At 39.0% G+C, this 19,668-nt stretch overlaps 1 protein-coding gene across 2 annotated transcripts in view; it reads right to left on the bottom strand.

The window, feature by feature from the left end:
* CHD7 (chromodomain helicase DNA binding protein 7) overlaps window positions 1-19,668 on the bottom strand; it is a gene marked incomplete at both ends in the record, with an annotated part of 139,980 nt that overhangs the window by 84,285 nt on the left and 36,027 nt on the right. The window contains one exon of one of the 2 annotated variants that reach the window (XM_080694934.1): window positions 12,864-12,914. In XM_080694934.1, coding sequence (XP_080551060.1) covers window positions 12,864-12,914 — 51 coding nt within the window. Of the gene's footprint in view, window positions 1-12,483; window positions 12,915-19,668 lie in introns of both variants that reach the window. The other variant, XM_080694933.1, reaches the window with a different exon arrangement.

The following is a 19,668-nucleotide window of genomic DNA, read 5'->3' on the forward strand; positions in this document are numbered from 1 at the left end:
TTCATCTAAGCAACATAAATAGGAGAAAACTCCATCGTCAGTACTGCTAGTCACCAGCTAAACGGAGAAACAAACAGAGGGAACCATAGTCTGGCCCATGTCAACTATCACTGCTTTAATCCAGACCCCTGCCATTAGCCCCTAAGCAAAGATGATGCCTTCCCACTGCCTCATTACCCTCATGGCCCACATGAAGGGCTATCCAGCACCTACTGGTAGAAAAAGGACACTGAGACCGCATTCAGAGTCATTTAAATTTGTAACATTCAAGCCGGGCATGGTGGCACATGCTTGTAATTTCCACGCTTGGGAGGCTGAGACAGGAGGATTACACAAGTTCAAAGCCAGCCTCAGCTACTTAGTGAGGCACTCTGCAACTTAGTGAGACCCTGTTTCCAAATAAAATATAAAATAGATCTGGGAGTATAGCCCGGAGGTAGAAAAAGACCCTGGGTTCCACCCCCAGTACCACCAAAAAAAAAACTATGTTTTTCAACATTCAGGACTGATCTTTTGGCCACGCATAGTGGAGCATACTTGTAATCTCAGTACTTGGGAGGCTGAGACAAGAGGATCACAGGTTAATGGCCAGCTTCAGCTACTTAGTGAGACTCTGTTTCAAAATAAAGAATAAAAAATAGGGTTGGAAATGTAGGTTGGAGGTAGAATGCCACTGGGTTCAATCTCCAGTACTGCAAAACAAAAAAACACTGGTCTTTTATAATGTCAAGGCCAAAACATGCATCCCTCTTCCAAATTATAATAAAACCCTGAATGTGGAAGAGAGGGCAGCTTTTCCAGTTGTGTGATGAGAATACTATTAATAAGGAACATCCTTTGAACCAACACTGCAGTACTGAAGATGAGCCCCTGAGCTGCTTGGTGCAGACCTCAGTGCACCTCCAACAGCTGTGGTGATGTCTACTCATGGGACTGAGCTATGGCTGGCTGCCACCCAGTAACCTATGAGTGAGCTCACAGGAAAAACGAGGCATGTTCTTGACAGCAGAAAGCACCGCTAAATTCTAGTCATGAGGTAGCAGTCCTCAAGCCATCCTGTCTGCCCCCCTGCCTCTCCTGAACCCAATCTGCCTTCTGCCTTCCCCCAGCCTGGCATCACTGGAGGGCAATCAAAGGTGCTCTGGGTCTATGGCAAAAAAAAAAAAAAAAAAAAAAAATCACTGCAAACCCATCTCCACATGTCACCAGCATGACCAGCTGAAATGCAAATCTGACAGGATTATTCTGCTTGAATCCAATCCCTTATAGATAAGGTCCAAGTTCTTAGTACCAGTGTATTATGGCCTCTGTAGTTTTTACAAGTAGCAACATTGGCTTTACCTTCCCACCTTTCCCATGTGCCAGACCTTTACCCCTGGCCCTCTGTCTCCAGGCATAATACACATCTACTTCTCCTGCCTCTGCTTTGGCTCCAGCTTACTCAGCTGAAAGACTTGGCTTGCATATCAGTCATTCCAAGATGCATTTGCTGACCACTACAGCCTGGATTACGTGTGATCTTCTCACTCTACCTACACACCACGCAATGAAACCCTTATATACAAGGAATATTGAAAATACACAAAATCTGGTGTTATTAACATTACTACAATGTATTAAAAATCAAAGCACTGTGTGTACATGTTTTGTCAACCATTCTGTGAACTCAAGAGAAGATAAAATGTCCTATTTAAAATGATTTTGTAATCCTAGTGCCTAGTCAGATAAGTTATTTTCACATGTTGGCCTCTCTGGCTAATTAAACAGTATAAGAAATAGGAGTAACAAAGTATACTATAAAGCCCTTACTATGTGCCAGATATGTTTTTCTCATTAACTCATTAAATAAAACAATGTATACTGCATCTGTCTTTATGATAAAACACCTATGAAGCTCAGTTAAGGAGGCTAAAGTATTAACCAAATAATGCAAAATTTAGCAGTTTTGCAAAAACCAATAGAAATGAATACGATTGGGGGACTTTCCTGCTCAGGACCCCCTCCCCTTTTGGGGAGCTGTTCTCTCTCTCACAGGTTGTGTTGGTCCAGAGAGAAGGCAGAGTGCATCTGAGGGCACGTGGCTTGGGCGACTCTCAAGTAGTGACCTGAAGGCCTCTGCTGGACATCATGGCTGACCAGGCCCCTAAGGGTGACCTGTACCTCTTTTCTGGCAGATCGCGTGGACTTCGGGAGAAAGTAGTTTGCAACTGATGGGCACTTGGCTCGGGCGACACTCGGGTAGTGATCCTGAAGGCAGCTACTGGACCCCGGAATCCCAACCACCCCTATGGGGTTTTCGGCCACTTTTCTCTATTTCCCTCTGGCAGAACGTGCGGACTCTGGAAGAAAGCAGCCTGCACCTGAAGCCAATTCGGCTTGGGCTACTCTCAAGTATTGTCCTGAAGGCAGCTGCTGGACCCAGAGTTCCAGCCCCTTTGGGGGTGTTCAGCCACCCTTGCCCCATTCCCTGCTGCTTCCAATAAACCTTTTACTCCCCCTTTTAAAAAAAAAATGAATACGATTTACACACTTTGCCTCATAAAGCTCTTTCTTTTTCTGTTATCTCCCATCATTACTGATGTTATCAAACACAGTCATGTGTTCACTAAACTGAAATACAGCATCATTCACCTCTCAAGCTAAATGAAACTTGTGAACTTGGAAATAGAATGTATTTCCATGGATGCTGCTGGAGGTTTGAAGGTCCGCTGTTCCTCCTTCAGACTTACCTTCACACTTCATAATGAGGGTGGAGTTACACTGGTGGCAGGGTGCACAGCTAAGTGACCAAATTCAATAGTTCTGTGATTGCCCACACACACTCTTGAGGAGAATGCTCAGAAGAAAGCATTACCCTTCAGAAGAGCACAAACTTTCTATTCAGAGAGGAGTATGGATTCCTATGTAGTTTAACCTGGGTAAGACCTCATAAAGACAGGCTGGGTGCTAGTTCCTAAGATAGGGGTATTGGAAGGATTCATCTACACTAACATGTGGCAAAGATAACCAGTTCTTTCTGCTGAAAAAAGGCACAGGTTGAGAGAAATACACCAAATACTATGTGGATGTATAAAAGGATCACTTTTTTTTTTTTTTTTTTTGGCGGGTCTGGGGATGGAACCCAGGGGCATTCGACCTCCAAGCTACAACCCGCCTCATTTTTTAATTCTTTATTTTGAAAAAGGGTCTTACTAAGTTGCAGAGGTCCTCTCTACGTAGCTGAGGCTGGCCGCAAACTGCAATCCTCCGGTCTCAGCCTCCCAAATGCTGGGATCCAAATGCATGTGCCACTACTTCCGGCTTTGAAAGATTCACCTTAAATCTCACTATGACATATAATTATAATATACCAACAAAAGTATACAAAAAGAGTACAGGCTTTCTAAACAAGCCAAGAAGTTGCCTGATTTATTATAAAACAGAATGCAGCCAGACATTGTGGTGCATGCTTGTAACCCCAGTACTTGAGAGGCCGAGATAGGAGGATTGCAGGTTCGCAGCCAGCCTCAGCTGTTTGGTGAGGCCCTCCACAACTTAGTGAGACCTTATTTCAAAAACAAAAAATAAAAAATAGGGCTGGAGGCATAGCTCAGAGGTAGAATGCCCCTGGTTCAATTCCCCAGGACCACCAAAAAAAAAAAAAAAAGAATGAAATTAAACACTGTTGGCCTAAAAACCTATGTCTTTGATTGAAAGAAACACTGAAAAACTGAAAAAGAGCCATATTCTAGACCAAATATGACAAGATGAGCATGCGCATAGTCAGTTATGAAGATGTCTGGAGGAAGGAAAGGAATCTTCATCCCAGTGGCCCTTCAGATGGAACAGGATTCTCAGTACATAGAAAAAAGAAAAAAAAAAAATCAGCCTTGAGCCTTAGGTCAGGAAGATTAATCAGGTTCATTTTCAGAGATGCAAGTTTCTCCAAAATGTCATACTATCATCTTGAAGAGCAAAGGACATTGGGCCATCCTCTTATACTTCATGTGCTGAAAAGATTTTTAATAAAGTGACCCTAATGGATAAAAAGAAAAAGAAATGTTTGCTTCAGAGAAAGCCAGGGAGGACATGGCACAGGACACTTGAGGCACAACATGGCTGAGGTGTCACAGAGAATACAAAGTCAGCCATCAGGGTCAAGGGCTCAAGGCTGGCAGGGAAGAACACTCAGCCTCTCAGACCACAGGATTTCCTATGAGTCCTACTGATTTGACAAGCTCTATGAACACAAAATCTAAAAGATAAAAAGGGAGTATTTGGGATACTACAGGGACTCCAGATAATGGAGCAAAACCAGAAAGGAAGGGTAGAGGAGGAAGAAGGCTGAAGTTCATTAATGGAAATGCTACATACGACTATGTGTATACATGTGACTATAACATTGTTAACCTGGACACTCAGTATTGGGAGGTAGGGAAAAGAGCAAGTGGGGGGGGGGCACCAAGTACTGTGTGAATACATGCCATTGTCAATATGGCCTACATTATGATGTAGACTATAGCTCATCAATAATATATACACACAAACACACTACACACACACACACACACACACACACACACACACACACACACATTAAAAAAGCAAACTAGCTGGGCGTGATGGCGCACGCTTGTAATCCCCGCGCTTGGGAGGCGGAGACAGGAGGATCATGCAGGTTCGAAGCCAGGCACACTGGTTTAAGAGACCCTGTTTCAAAATATAAAATAGGTCTGGGAGTGTAGCCCGGAGGTAGAAGGGCTTCCAGGAACCCCAGTACCACAAAAAAAAAAAAGCAAACTAAATAAAAAGTACAAAAAGTTCTTTAAAATCAAACAGCATAAAATGTGATGCATCATGAAGCAAATTTAGCCCCACAAAGTTGCAAATAAAGTCCTATTTAATAACTAAAGTAGAATGCAATAAGCTGCAGATAACAAAACTAACTAAAGAGGAAAGAGAGAAACTTTGAGTGCAGACAGTAAACCCAGAGGTCAATACCTTCAGGCCAAGACAATGGGTGTTCCTCTGGAAGGCCAAGCATGCCCTACTGCTCAAATCTGCTCAAGCCAACCTCTTGAAACTGTGGTGTTATGAGCTGCCCAGCCTGATGCCCATGAAAGCCTCACTCTAGACAGATGCCTGGCCACCCTGATGCTTAAACTAAACCTCATCTTCACTCTACTATTCTATTTGAGAAAGAGGAAAGATTGTTTTATTTACAAACAACTGCATGATTTCAGTGACAGATTAACAAATTTAAGTTCTGTGAAAATCAGTAGATTAAACACCTGTATGATAACTAATGTAATTCAAATTGTTATCTTAAGTAGCTATAAAATAGGTACTCTCTATTTACTAATTTTAAGGAAATAGCCAAAAGAAAGAAATTAGAAAAGATACAGAAGCCAAATTTGCTTATTTTAAATGTCTATTTCAAACTCAGCATGTCTCACTTTTGCACTTTGCAATTAGATTTGCAGGAAGCGCAGTACTAGGACTACAGACAAGGCCGCCTGGCCTGAGAGCCTGCCGTGCCTCAGGACTGAAGTCCAGCACTGGCCTTGCCTTTTGTGGGCCTCTGAAACCTTTCTTAATGCACATCTGCTACATGGCATCATCCCTGGATAATTTTAAATCTTCCAGTGACATCAGAGCCCCTATCTTTAGAATGGCTTTAACATAGATCTTTTTTAAAAAAAACAATGTTAGCTGGGTGTGGTGGCACATGCTTGTAATTCCAAGCATTGGGGAGGCTGAGATGAGAGGTTTTCTGACAGCCTCAGCTACTTAGGGAGGCCCTTCGCAACTCAGTGAGAACCTTTTTTTTTCAAATATAAAAAGACTAAAAAAAAGGGGTGTGTGTGTGGCTTGTAGGTAGAATGCCCCTGGGTTCTATCCCAGTACTGCAAAAAAAAAAAAAAAAAGAACATTCCAGACATTATGAAGCTGATTTTTAAAAGTATGCATTTTAATGGCTTTTTATCATAGTATATAATACTTCCAAGTGCTGAATACATAAGGCATGTATTTAATGATTTGTGCCATGTATTATGGTGTCATTTTTATTTATGGACAGCTTTCCCACAACTCAAGAAGAGAATTGAGTGAGGCTAACTTTTTTCAGTCAGAATCCACCCCCTAGACTGATCTTCTCTGATCTGTCAGAGTGATTAATACAACAGAGATGGACTGCCTATCCACATTTCAATGGGGTGGAGGGATGAGAATTAGACAGACCAATGAAAAAGTCACAAAAGAGAAAAGGCCACCCACCACCCATAGACGAGAAGCCAAACTCCCATCAAACTATATTGGTCCTATAGAATTCAGGGCTACACATAAAATTCATATTCTAATTTAAGTTTTAGATTGTTGTCTTTTAATAACTAAGAAGAAAAATAAACAATGTCTTTTTTCTCAACCCACATTCCCTATTTAACATTTTAAAGCTAAGCTACAGAGTTCTACATAGAGGTGGTCAGAGTGAGGGCATAACTCAGGAGGGTTTTGTGTAGGGCCCTTTGTTTAGACAGAAGACAACTAGCAAAAGATCTTCACTTATCAAGAGACAAACTTTGCCTCTGTGCTGAATTTTGTTCTAAGCAGTTGCACATAACAGAGATATTCTTAAATTAAAAAAAAAAAAAATCACCACGCTTGTAATCCCCGTGCTTGGGAGGCAGAGACAGGAGGATTGCTCAGGTTCGAAGCCAGCCGCGCGCGCTGGCTTAGGAGACCCTGTTTCCAAATAAAAATGTAAAAATAGGTCTGGGAGTGTAGCCTGGAGGTAGAAGGGCTTCCAGGAACCCCAGTACCACAAAAAAACAAAAAACAACAACAAAAAAAAAACAAAAAACCCGCAGCTCATGATTTTTTCCACTCTTTACCTCTCAACCTTAGGATCATAACCACGTCTACTGTGGCAACACATGCTCCACCCTAAAATTTCACTTAATATTTCAAAGCAATTTATCCCCAAACTCCTCCTTAACACCCCACTGCTGCCCATGACCTCCTCACCTCTCAACTTTCAATCGGTAGGTGCAGCAAGAATTCAAAGTTGGATCTACATCACTCTCCCACTTAAGCCACAGTGGCAGCAAGACTGCTCTGAGGTCTATGCAGCCCCTTGAACAACTAGTGATACACTTTGGACATGTATAGTGAAGTCCATCCCTGCATCCAGCACAGAGCATGAGTTAGCAGAACTTGCTTTTACAGGTCAATGTTCTTGGACATTCTCTTCCCCCAGTAAGTAGAAACTGAATCAAATGTTGCAAAGATAGCAAAATCTGTATTAAAAAGTGGCTGATGACTCTCCTACCCTGCTCATTCTGCTAAATTAAGATGAATCAAAGACAGGAATGGGAGAAGGCTTTGAGATGGTTATCCTAAAGGAAAGAAAGACCAGGGATTTAAATGATCCTATGGTTGCTCTGTGGAAGAAAAGACAAGCTTTGAGACAGCATGACAGAGGGTACCCTACCCTCCTTTCTAACCTGAAACTAGGATTTAATAAACCCAGATACTGGGCAGGACAGGCTGGCATGCAAACCCACATGACACTCCTCTTCCTTGATCCTCATTAACACTAAAAGGGCTGACAAATCTGTATTACAACCATACTTTTAAAATACTTTTTTTTTGCATGTATGCTAGTCAAACACTCAATATCTGTCTTTCCCACTTTCCAATGTTTTGTGTCAAGATTAAATGTGAGTAAAAAAGAAGAGAGGCAAAGGAGGAAAACTATGGATTTAATTTATTTTTATTGCCTATGTATCTGATAAGATGGTTGCTATGTGGAATTTTTATACTCTATCAAATTTGGCTTAGTGGTTTATTTTGTTTCTAATCTTGAAAACTTTTACACATACAAGGTACCACTTCTTCCATATGCATTCGTTTACCAAAACATACCACTGTTGAGCTTGCTAACCAAATATAAGTATTTCTTGAGCAAATGTTGCTACTATCTTAGGTCATAGTTGAGAAAATGATATTTGAAAGTAAATTCATCAGAATAAAGCTGCTATATAAATATTAATTATTACTGTTAATAATAATTACAGTGTGGCTGGCAAAAAGCACAATTTTATATGCTTTTGGTATTTGTGTGGTTTTTTAAAATAAAAGTGGTATATTTATTTTCCAGTTTAAAAGAATATCTTTACTCAATTGAAAAGTAATATTCTAGTTTTCTACTAAATTTAACACTGGGGGTGGAGAATACAGCAAGGAGCAAAATGTACTTCTAGAAACCACATTAGGTACAAGCCACAACATTGCTTCGTTTAACTTGGGCTTCAATAGTCTAGTCACAATCTTTGGCCAAGTTCCCTTCTTTCTGTACATTCAAAGAATCTTTGTATAGCTAAATGGACCACTAAATCCTTCAAGAGTCATTCAAAGGAAGTTTGAATGTCTTCAAGTTCTCTCTCATTTCCTACAAGTTCTCTCTCATTTCATAGGGCCCAAGCATGCACAACAGAAAATGCAATGAAAAGAAGAATGCATATCCTCATATTTCAGCTCCATGAATCCTTCCATATGCAAAATGGAATCCTCTCTAGCCCACAAATGGCTTAGCTTTTTATTTTCAATATCAAGAGCCAATGTTTGAAAGCTATAAGGACACCTGGGGAGAGCAATGAAAACAAGAATGGAAAAAATACTTTAAAAGGGGAAGGGAAAAATACAGTTCAGCTAGGAGAGAAGAGCACAGTCCATTTTTCTCATCATTAAGATTTTAAATGTCCTTTTCTGAGATGCTAAACTAATTTCTTTTTTCCTTTCTTTCTTTCTTTCTCTGCTTCACTATCATTTCTATGTAACAGCTTCTAGGCAAATTCTTTTAGGTTCTCCTATACATTTAGGAAAGCCAGCTTCCTGACGCCAGCCACCCTACCTCTGGTTTTTATTACCAAGGGTATGTGAATGATGCAGACCACGCTCCTTCCCTGCAAGTGACAGGCCACCAGCCCGTCACTTCTTCACCAACCACTTAAAGGACGGTGTGTTTGTTTGTAGAATCCCAGCCACTGATATGGCATAGAGGACTGCAGAGGAAAGATGGTAGTACTAGGCTAAATTTTTCGTTTCACTCTGTTTATTCCCTCTGTTTCAGCCCTCTGTAGGAAAATTATTTTCTATATAAACAAATTCATCAAGTTAACTTATTCAAGGATGGAAATAACTGGTATCACATAACATTTTGCAAAAACAAAATTGCCACTGTTGTATTCCAGCGCTTAAAAGCAAACTGCTCTGGCAATTCAACCCGGGCACTAACATAACCCAAACCCCCTATTACCTTCATCACTGCATATTCAATTTACATAATTATTCTGCTATGCTATTCAGAATTTACATGTAGTTATATGCATTCTAGTTATCTTTGATTCAGGAATGCTGTTTCCTCATAGACATGGCAGAACAAGGGCACCACATCTGGACATTGTACACAATGCATCTGACTGACAATTTGGTTCAACAGAATAAAGATTTGGTTTGTTAATTTATTTAAAATCTCAATTCAATTACCATATGTTTGGACAGCCAATCCTAAAAGATCATCAACAACAGGAAAGCCTCTCAGGAATGTCCTTAGGACTCTTTGCAATTGTATAAGTGGAAAGGTTATCAGGGCCTAAGTAATGGCCTATCATACAAACCCTGCCCCCACATCATGGCCTCCTCAGTCTCTGGGACACATTACATTAGCTCCCTTTTCCCTTGTACATCTCCAGACTCATCATCAGAAGTATTCAATTATTTTCATACCACTTGGGGTAAAAACAACCGTCACCTATAGCACAAGACCTACTCAGATTCTGCAAAGCCAGTCACTTGCTCTGTGCAGACCATGACTCATGCTTCAGCACAAGAGCTGAGGGCACACCTAGCAGGGCTGTGCTAAATATTTCACTGATGGGTAACATAGGATCTGTATCTGTACCAAGGAGGCGTAGTGAGTCCAGGACTGACGAAGTCTGACGCCCCATGTTTAAAATAGTTGCTTATAGTTGTTAGGGAAACTTTCACAAGTTCCACTGTTAAACATATCATTTCAATATATGCTCTAAAGCACTGTACAGGAAGTTAAGGATCTGTTAAGGCAAGTTTTAAAAGAAGGGCAATTCGGGGTGTATTCATTTGAGTCACCCCTCCATGCCAGTCTGGCATGGAGCTGTACCTATCTTCTGTATTTCTATCTTTTTAATAAACTTCTTTAAATCTTCAGCCAAAAAAAAAAAAAAAAAAAAAAAAAAGAAGGGCAATTCTGATGTAGGCTCGGAGCTTGAAAGAATATACTTGGAAATTTGTGACAACTTCCCAGATGCAGTGGTTTCTTTTGTTAATTTTTACCAATAGGTGAAAAGTTAAAAAAAATTAAAGTGAAAATTGAAGCTAGATATATCTTGATGCTAAAATTAATATTGGTGATTTATTTTCTAAGTTCAAAAAGCTTTTTAGAACATAGACTGCTTTTGCTTATTTATTTATTCATTTTGGGTGGTACTAGAGATGAAACCCAAGGGCATTCTACCATCAAGCTATATCCCCAGCCCTATTTTTATTCTTTATTTTGAAATAGGGTCTAAGTTGCAGAGGGCTTAAGTTGCTGCAGCTGGTCTTGAACCTTTGATCCTCCTGTCTCAGCCTCCCAAGTGCAAGGATTACAAGCATGTGCCACCACGCCCGGCTATAAAATAATAATAATAATAATAATAATAATAATAATAATAATAATACATTCTTTTTTAGATTTTGCTTTGGTTTCTTTTCTCCTTGGAAGAAATAAGTACATGACTCTTCCTATCATAAGCATAACATTTGGATTTAGGCAATTACATATTTTGAAAACCACCTCAAAAAGTCAGAATAAAATTCCAACTGTGGCTTTCTTGCTCACCATTATATTTCTAACATTCAAAAAAGTACTTGTAAATAAAATATTTCATTAATAAAAGAGATTTTGTAACAGGCTATTTGGAAAAATGTGGTTTAAGTAAAAGATGAGATATTGAGGCATCAAAGAAAGCTCAGATATAAATAAAAAAATAATAAGTTATTGGTTAAGTTTGAGTTATTGAATAGAATTCAGTTATTTGGATACCACAAAACTTACTGCTGGAACCAGGTGTGGTGGTATATGCCCATAATCCCATTGCTTGGGAAGCAAAGACAGGAAAATTGCCAATTCAAGGCCAACCTCAACAACTTAGCGAGACCCTGTTTCAAAATTTTAAAAGGCAGAGTAGGGCTGGGGGTAAAGCTCAGAGGTAGAATGCCTCTGGGTTTAAACTTCAGTTATACTATACTTCAACACATACAAACTCAAAGGTATTCCTTGATGGAAAAAAAAACAAGAACTATGATTCAAACTTTCAACATACCTTAAAATAATGTATTTGTTTATTAATTTTTGTCAGAAAGCGTAAAATTCAAGTTCATTCTTTTGCTTTGTCACAAACTTAATCTCCTCTACTGTATTTGTGTACCAATGTGTGTGTGTGTGTGTGTGTATATATATATATATATATATATATATATATATATATATACACATATATCTCAGTCTACAAGTGAAAGGTTTACAGACCAGCAACCTCATGCATATGCATGTGTGTACACATGCGCATGGGGCAGAAGGCAGAGAATGTTTCTAACACTTTGCAACCAAGCTCAGATTAACAAAGTCTGACCATACTTCCATCTGGAAACTATATTTTCTAACAAGAGCCATAATCTAAAAAATAGAGTCAGATGTTTGGAACTGGTTCAGAACAGTTGTTAGAAATGTTCAGTACAAATGAAAAAAATTAGTCCTCAATGTCTTCTCCTCTCAACTTTTCTTACTGAATAAATATGCTTCCTAGGGGGTCAGAAAGTTGGTGGGGGAGTAGAATGAAGGAAATTATTTTCTAAAACCTAAAATTCATGCTGTTCTTGAATACATAGCTAATGGATGAATTTTATTTCATTTCTCCCACACTGACCACTAAGGCTTCAACCTGCCCCTGAAAGGCATACTCCACCAAGTGGAGAAAATTCTCCTGTTACAAATTGTGAGAAACAGGTCTGAAACAGTTGGTAAATAAGTGACCTCGCTTTCTTTTCTAACCCTTCCTATTCCGTCCTATGGAGTTACTGAAGATGAAGTTGCTGGTCTATGCTTACAAGTAATTGTGCTGTTAACTTGGTTCCATTTGTTAAATGACAAGCTTTCAAAAAATATAAAAGCTGGTTTTTAAATAATTTTAATCTAGTAAGGTCTCAAAATCAACAGCCCACAATAAAGTCCTAAATTTCACAATGAATTAAATCCTTTCGTTTTTTTTCTTGATATTAGAGAGAAAGAGACACACACTAAAAAATGAGGATGAAATAAACATCTGCCCCCACCCCACCCCCGCCCTGTTTCATAAGCCACTGCAGCTTGGAGCACATTTCTGTGCCATCAATGTTTTGGGGTGGTTGTTTCTACCGACAGCCTACCTTGACTTTTTGCTGGACTTGGGTTTTGGCGTGGCAGTTTTTGCTTTCTTTTCCTTTGGCTCTTTGGGAATCTTAGGGGCTTTTGGGGTCTTGGGTTCCTTGGGCTCTTTTTTCTCCTTGGGTTCTTTCAGTTCCTTCGGATCTTTTTTTGCCTTCGGCCTTTTCTTTTTCTTTTTTTCTTCTTGGGACCCATCCAGTGAATTCCTATTTAGTTCTTGGTTATCAACCCCACCAGGGAAGTCATCTTTACCAAAACTTTTAATGGGGTCCTCTGCAACAATATGGTTGTTTTTCTTTTTCTTCTTCTTCTGCTGTGGCTGCTGTTCTATTGATGGCAGGTAATCCTCACTCTTCACTAGCTGAGCATTAGGTCCACTAACCTGAGTCATATCCGGCACTGGTTTCTCTAGAAAGGGTTCCGACGGAGAATGCTAAGAGACACAAATAGGAATTGAAATTAGTTTATCATTCTTCACAGTGAAAAAAGGAACTAAAAGTTAATGGCTACTGTTTCTTAAACTTAATTGTAAACTCAAGGTAGCAGATATTTCACCACTTATACAATTGTGGAATCATTTTCACTCAAAAAAATCAATTTAGTAATACAAAAAAACTGCAACAGGAAAAAGAATTGTCACCCTACTATTTTTTTTAAATAGGCTATGTAAGAAATAGTGGATGACAAAACAGTAGCAAAAGCTAAACCTCAAAGAATAGAGTTCTTTCCCCCATGGATGAGTGGGAACTGGCACTATAGAGATATAATTCAGCCATTTTTAAAAAGATAAAGTATATGAACATTCTAACATTCTGGTATCATGAAGTCCAAACTCAAGTGTAAATACAACACATAACTCTTACAAGGTATATGTCACTTCTGGTTTAAATGGCATTAAAGTATCAAAGTAAAAGCACTTTTCCAAACCTAATGATTTTGGATTGGTTAAATTTATTGTATTGATATAAAATGTGGAAAATCCTTTCCTTAACTTCTTAAAGCTTTACATTTTGAAATTTCACAGAGGAAAAGAAAACTTAGTTAATTTGATGCCTCTCAGTTGATTCCTGACTCACTCTAGACATACCCAGAGATTGTCTTTAGAAAAGTAGAAGCCGGGTGTGGTAGTGCACCTTTGTAATTCCAGCATTTGGGAGGCTGAGACCCGGAGGATTGCGGTTCTTGGACAGCCTCAGCTTAGTGAGGTTCTCCGTAACTTAGTGAGACTCTGTTTCAAATTAAAGAATAAAAAATAGGGCAGGGGGTGTAGCTTGGAGGTTGAATGCCCCTGGGTTCCATCCCCAAACCCACACACACACACAAAAAAACCTAGAAAACAAAAACAACTGAAAATGAAATCTTCACTGGTCAACGGAGATCCAATTACATAACTCTTGTTTAAAAAAGCCTCACACAGTTCATGACCCAAACCAGAGCAAAACTAAATTACCATCCATAAAGTAAATTATGACATCTAGTGAACCTTTATATTTCAATAAAATTCCTGAACATGTTAAACATAAAGCTGTCACTCATTTTCTGCTTTGTTGGTGTGCTTTTCCTGGCACATGGTAACTATAAGACAAGCAATCTTGCCATGTGCCAGGCATGTTCCTCATACCTGTACACCAATGAATCCCTACACCAGTCCTAAGTGCTAACTAGGATGATCCTTCTAATTTTATAGTTGAAGACAACTGTACTCTAAAATAGAGGAACTTGCCCACATAGGTACAGGTGGTAAATGACAGAACTGAGATTAATATGGAAGCAGGGTAAGCAAGAGCCCAGGTTTATACACACCCATAGAAACTCAAGACTAATGCAGTACACACCAAAGCTTACCATGGGTGAAGGAGGAAGGTAAGGATCAAGCATGAAAATACAGGCAATATAAATTAGATCCCAGTATAACTAATATTTATCAAGTATTTAACCAACGCCATGTAGAAACATTGTAAGTTCACTTGAATCTTGTCATAAAAATACAATAATACTTATCTTTCAGAAAGAAATAATTAAAGAGGGTAGCTACCCAAAGCCACACAAGGTTCAAAGCTGAGATCTGAATCCATACTTCCTAAATCCAGTGTTCTTCCAGCTCTGCTTCTCTCCTCCTGAAATCTTATGCATGGGCTTCTTTCTGGGAAAGTTCCACAGGTTCCATTCAATTTCCAAAGTGTTTAGTGACTCAAAGAACATTTTAAAAAACTGAATTGCTAGTGGGGAGTTGGTGGAGCATGCTTGTAATCCCAGCATTTGGGAAGCTGAGACAGGAGAATCATGGTTCAAGGACAGCCTCAGCTACTATTTAGTGAGGCCCTTTGGAACTCAGTGAGACCCTGTTTCAAAATAAAGAATAAAAAAAACCAAAACAAACAAACAAAAAAAAAACTTGGAGGTAGAATGCCCCTGCGTTCCATTCCCAGTACCACAATACATACATACACACATAACTGAATTGCTGCTTGAAAAAAAAGCAGTTATGCCATTCCCACTAAAACCTGCCATGGTTACTAAAAGAAACCTACATTCAGTTCTCCAGCTACAACTGGCAGAAGGGAAGGAACCCACAACTCTGAGCTGAGAGATTAAAATTCTAGTCTGGGCCCCACCACAAGCTATATTATCTGGGAAAATCACTTCACCCATCTGGGATTCTGTTTCTTCATCTGTGAAGTGAAAGGTTTGGGTTAATTGGTTTTCAACATCTGGTTCCAAAATCTCACAGTATTAAAAAAATCTTTAAACACATACTGCCCTTTCTTGGTCATAGCTGAGAGTGAATGATCCTAATAAAGGGTAAGGACATATCAAATACAGAGAAGCAAGGTCAGAGTCTGAGAAAGAGGGCACAGATGTGATCTACATGGCAGCTTTACACACAGTAACACAGCTACCCTGGACACTGGAGAGTTACTTTTCTGCCCCTTTACTTTCCTTCACAAGCTCTGAAATATCAACTGAGCCACGGCCCAGATTATCATTACCTAAGTATTAATGGGATCTGACTTAACTGTTTTATTATATTTAAATAGCTTAAGTTCAGTTACATTATTATTTCCTAATATAGTCAAAAAGGGAAAACAGCTATATTTTTTGGAAGGGACACAGAAATCAAACTTATTTGGAAGAAGCTATTTTTCTGACAATGGAAAGAAAAGTTGTTCCTGGAAAGAGAAGAAAAAAGCCTAAACAGTGAGTGACAGATTCCAAGCATCTTTACCTCTCTTTAAACTACATGACATCAATTGTAGTAACAGAATATAGATTCTAATGAATAAATTTTTAGGATACATCTATGAATTAAGAAAGACATATAACCCAAAAGACTGAAAATTTACCTACAGCTTTGCATACAAATCATTTTAGATGTTTCTTTTGAAATAAATGATGCTATAAATAATTCAGTAAAAAAGTTTAATCTTCCCATAAGGAGGGAAATTATAAAGATTAAATACAAAAAAAGGTATTAGTCTTGTTTGATATGCAGAATAATGTTTTCGTACTATCTGAAATAGGGTGAAAGGAATGCTCAGAAATATTATAGTGTTACCAGACCTACATCTCCTTAAATCTTTTAGAGAAAAGCTGTTTTTGTAAACATTTAACAAAGAACAGATGGCCTGCCTTAATCATGTGTGTGGGGGTGGGGGTGGGGGGGGGGACCTGGAGCTCCCAGTAATACCCTGACAGAGTCTCCCAGGCCCGGTGCCCCCACCCCGTGCCGCCCCAGATGCATGGTGCTGTCTTCTCTAATGCTATTTAATTTTATAGTGGACATTTTCCCATCAATTCCCACTGCCTGACAGATAATCAATGCCATTAACATCTGATATTACCATATAGGGCATTCCTAAAACCTCTCATTTATTAGAGCAAATGTGGAGAATGTTAGATACCAAAGGTATTTTTAAATACATGCTGTTGTACTTTCTGCATAACATCTTTTCTATCATAATTCCATATGCCTTTGGGAATATTATGGAGTATATAAGGACTATAACATCAACTTTTGGAACTTAAACAGCATGACTGATATTTAAGTAATAAATAAAAATGTGTTTTGCCAGAAAAATTACCATAAGCTAAAGATAACCGTTTTTAATCTTTAACTCCACTATCAAAGCACACAAATTAGAAAACAGAAAATAAGTTATCTTCTATAGAAGAGAAAATGGACAGGGTACAAATTTAATGGGAGGAAAGCTGAGGTGGAAAGTGAAGCCAATTCCTCTGCTAGTGTTACGGAAGCCTAACCCAACATGCTCAGGAGAATCACAAAAGAAAATAAAAAACATGTCAAAGAAGAAACTTTTTATCTCAAGTGTGCTTTTCTTCCAAGATTCATCAGCATTTTCTGGCTTAAAAAGTGATCATGCTCTGCCTTAATTGTATGCCAGAAGCCTCAAACTGTTAGTTGTGTTGAGTGACAAGAGCAAGCATTGTAATATTAGAGTATACAAGGCTTCTGACACATACAATCTCTGCAAACTGACATAATTTTGTGATCTGGGACTATAGAAAACCATTTCATTTATAGACAAACATGTATTTGTTTACATAATTCTAACATCAAAATACTGCTTTATTAAAAGGAAGAGATACCATCAAATGGACCAAGGTGATATGGCACTTCTGGAGACCCATGCCTCCCTGCAAACAAAGCTAAAAGACAGTGATACAAGAGAGGCACTTGCCTGCTCAGGAAAAAAAAAAAAAAATAGATCATGGTAAAGAAATGAATTGGCAATGAAAACCCAGGTAATAAAAAATACAACTTTTGACTTCTGGGAAGATGGCGACCGAGAAAAGCGGGGCTTAAGAGCCCCGCTAACAACCAATCTCCATTACCACAAAATCAGCGCCTTTCATAACCAGAAAACACCATCACCAGAGAAACAAAAAAATCACCAGGCTCCAGAGAGGAGGGGGACTCAGAACGGAGCTCAGAGCCACAGAGGAGATGCGCCGGCCTCACGCCCGAGGATGCAGCAGCAGCGTCTTACTGCTGGTGGCAGCGGCAAATTCACCGGACGGCTACGGCTACAGACCAACGCACTCAACAGCCCACCAGGCTCCAGAGAGAAGCGGCGGACAGCGAGCCTAGGGACTCAGAGCGGAGCTCAAAACCAAAGAAGAAATACGCCAATCTCACGGCCAAGGGCGTAGCAGCGGCGCCATATTGCCAACGGCAGCAGCAGCAGCAAATTCACCGAGTCCACTACAGCTCCATCTGCGTACTCAACAACAGTGAGTCAAATTGCGGGCTCCAGAGGAGAAATCCCAGTACTGTACTCCCAGGGACTTGACCCAGTGGGGGAGTGGCGGTGGCAGAGATATCACACCATAGGAGAACGCCCAACCTGGCAACCCCCCATGGTCTAAAGCAGTCTCGATTGACTCCCAGAGTCTGAGACTCTGAGATACAACACAGTAAAGGAGTAGTGGTGACTGAGATACCACAGACTTGAGATCCAGAGCACCTTAAGTGAAGTCATAGTGACCCAAGGGAAGAACCCAAAGAAGGCACAAACTTCCATGGGAAAGAGGAATAACAATGGAGCAATGAATGCCCACAACCCCACATCAGAACCCGATAAGACAGAAATTCAGAGATTTCTAGATCAAATCAGGAAAATAACTGTAGAAATAATAGAGGTGCTTCGAAAAGAATTCAGAGAGAGCCAAAGAGAGATAAAGGATGCAGTTAATGAAGTAAAGGCCTCAATTCAAAGTACAAACAACTGATTAGAACACATGGAGAATAGACTCTCACTCTTAGAAGATGATCAATCCAAAAATGAATGCATAGTTTCTAATCTAGAAAAAAATATCCGACAGCAGGAATCTGATATTGAAGAAATATGGGCCCATTTCAAGAGAGCTAACCTAAGAATAATTGGAATAGAGGAGGGAAAAGAAGGTGAAACCAAAGGGATCAACAATCTCTTCAAGAAAGTAAGAGCAGAAAATTTTCCAAACATAGAGCAAGAGGTCGATACATAGGTCCAGGAAACTTATAGAACTCCCTTTAGACAGGATCGGAGAAGAGGATCCCCACGCCACCTAATTGTCAAAATGACCAATGTGGAAGCCAAGCAGAGAATCTTAAAGGCAACAAAAGCAAAGGGCCAAGTGACATTCAGAGGCAAACCAATTAGAATCACTCCAGACTTCCCAAACCAAGTCATGAGAGCCAGAAGGGCTTGGAGTAACATATTCCAAAATCTGAAAGAAAACAACTTCCAGCCAAAAATTTCCTACCCAGCAAAACTTTCTATCAAATTAGATGGGGAAATAAGAAGCTTCCATGACAAAGAGAAACTGAAGGAATTTATGTCTTCAAAACCAGCGCTAGAGAAAATACTCAAAGAGATTAACTACAAAGAAGAAATAGGTAACATACACCAGAACCAGAGAAACAAGATTTTCCATCCAACAGACAACTAAGATTAGTTATCTGTGGAGATTCATTATTTATGTTAGTCTTTTACCTATCTCTAAAGGTATTGTTTGCTTTTATTGTTGCTAATTTTTAGGATTTCTAGTTGGAATATTAATATACCTCCAGATATAGCATTTGGAGATATTTTATCCCATTCTATCAGTAACTTTTAACTCTGTTTACATTGTCTTTGGATATACAATTTTCTTTTTATTTTTTAGGGAGTTTGTATACTCTTCTGTTACCTGTGCCATTGAAATCATATCCAAGAAATCACTGCCAATTTCAATGTTGTGAGGTTTTATGACCCAGATTTTCTTCTAAAAGTTTATAGTCTTAAGATTTATATTTAGGTCTTTTATCTATTTTGAGTTAATATTTGTATATGGGATTATGTGATCCAATTTTATTCTTTTTCATGTAATTATTATGTTTCAACAATATTTAGTTAAAAGATTATTATTTCCTCCACCAAATGTTCGTGGAAACCTTGTCAAAAATAACTTGACAATATATGGAAGAATTTAGCTCTAGGCTTTTATTTAACTCCAGTGGTTTATATATCTGCCTTTATAACAGTACTACACTGTTTCAATTATTGTAGCTTTATATGGTTTGAAATCAGAAAATATATTATCTTCTAGCTTTGTTCTTTTTCGAGATTGTTTTGGGTATCTAGAGTCCATATTCCATATTAGGATAGATTTTTTTGTGAAAAATAAATATATAAATATATGAT

Source organism: Muscardinus avellanarius (genome assembly GCF_963383645.1).
Source record: "Muscardinus avellanarius genome assembly, chromosome: 4".
NCBI lineage: Eukaryota > Metazoa > Chordata > Mammalia > Rodentia > Gliridae > Muscardinus > Muscardinus avellanarius.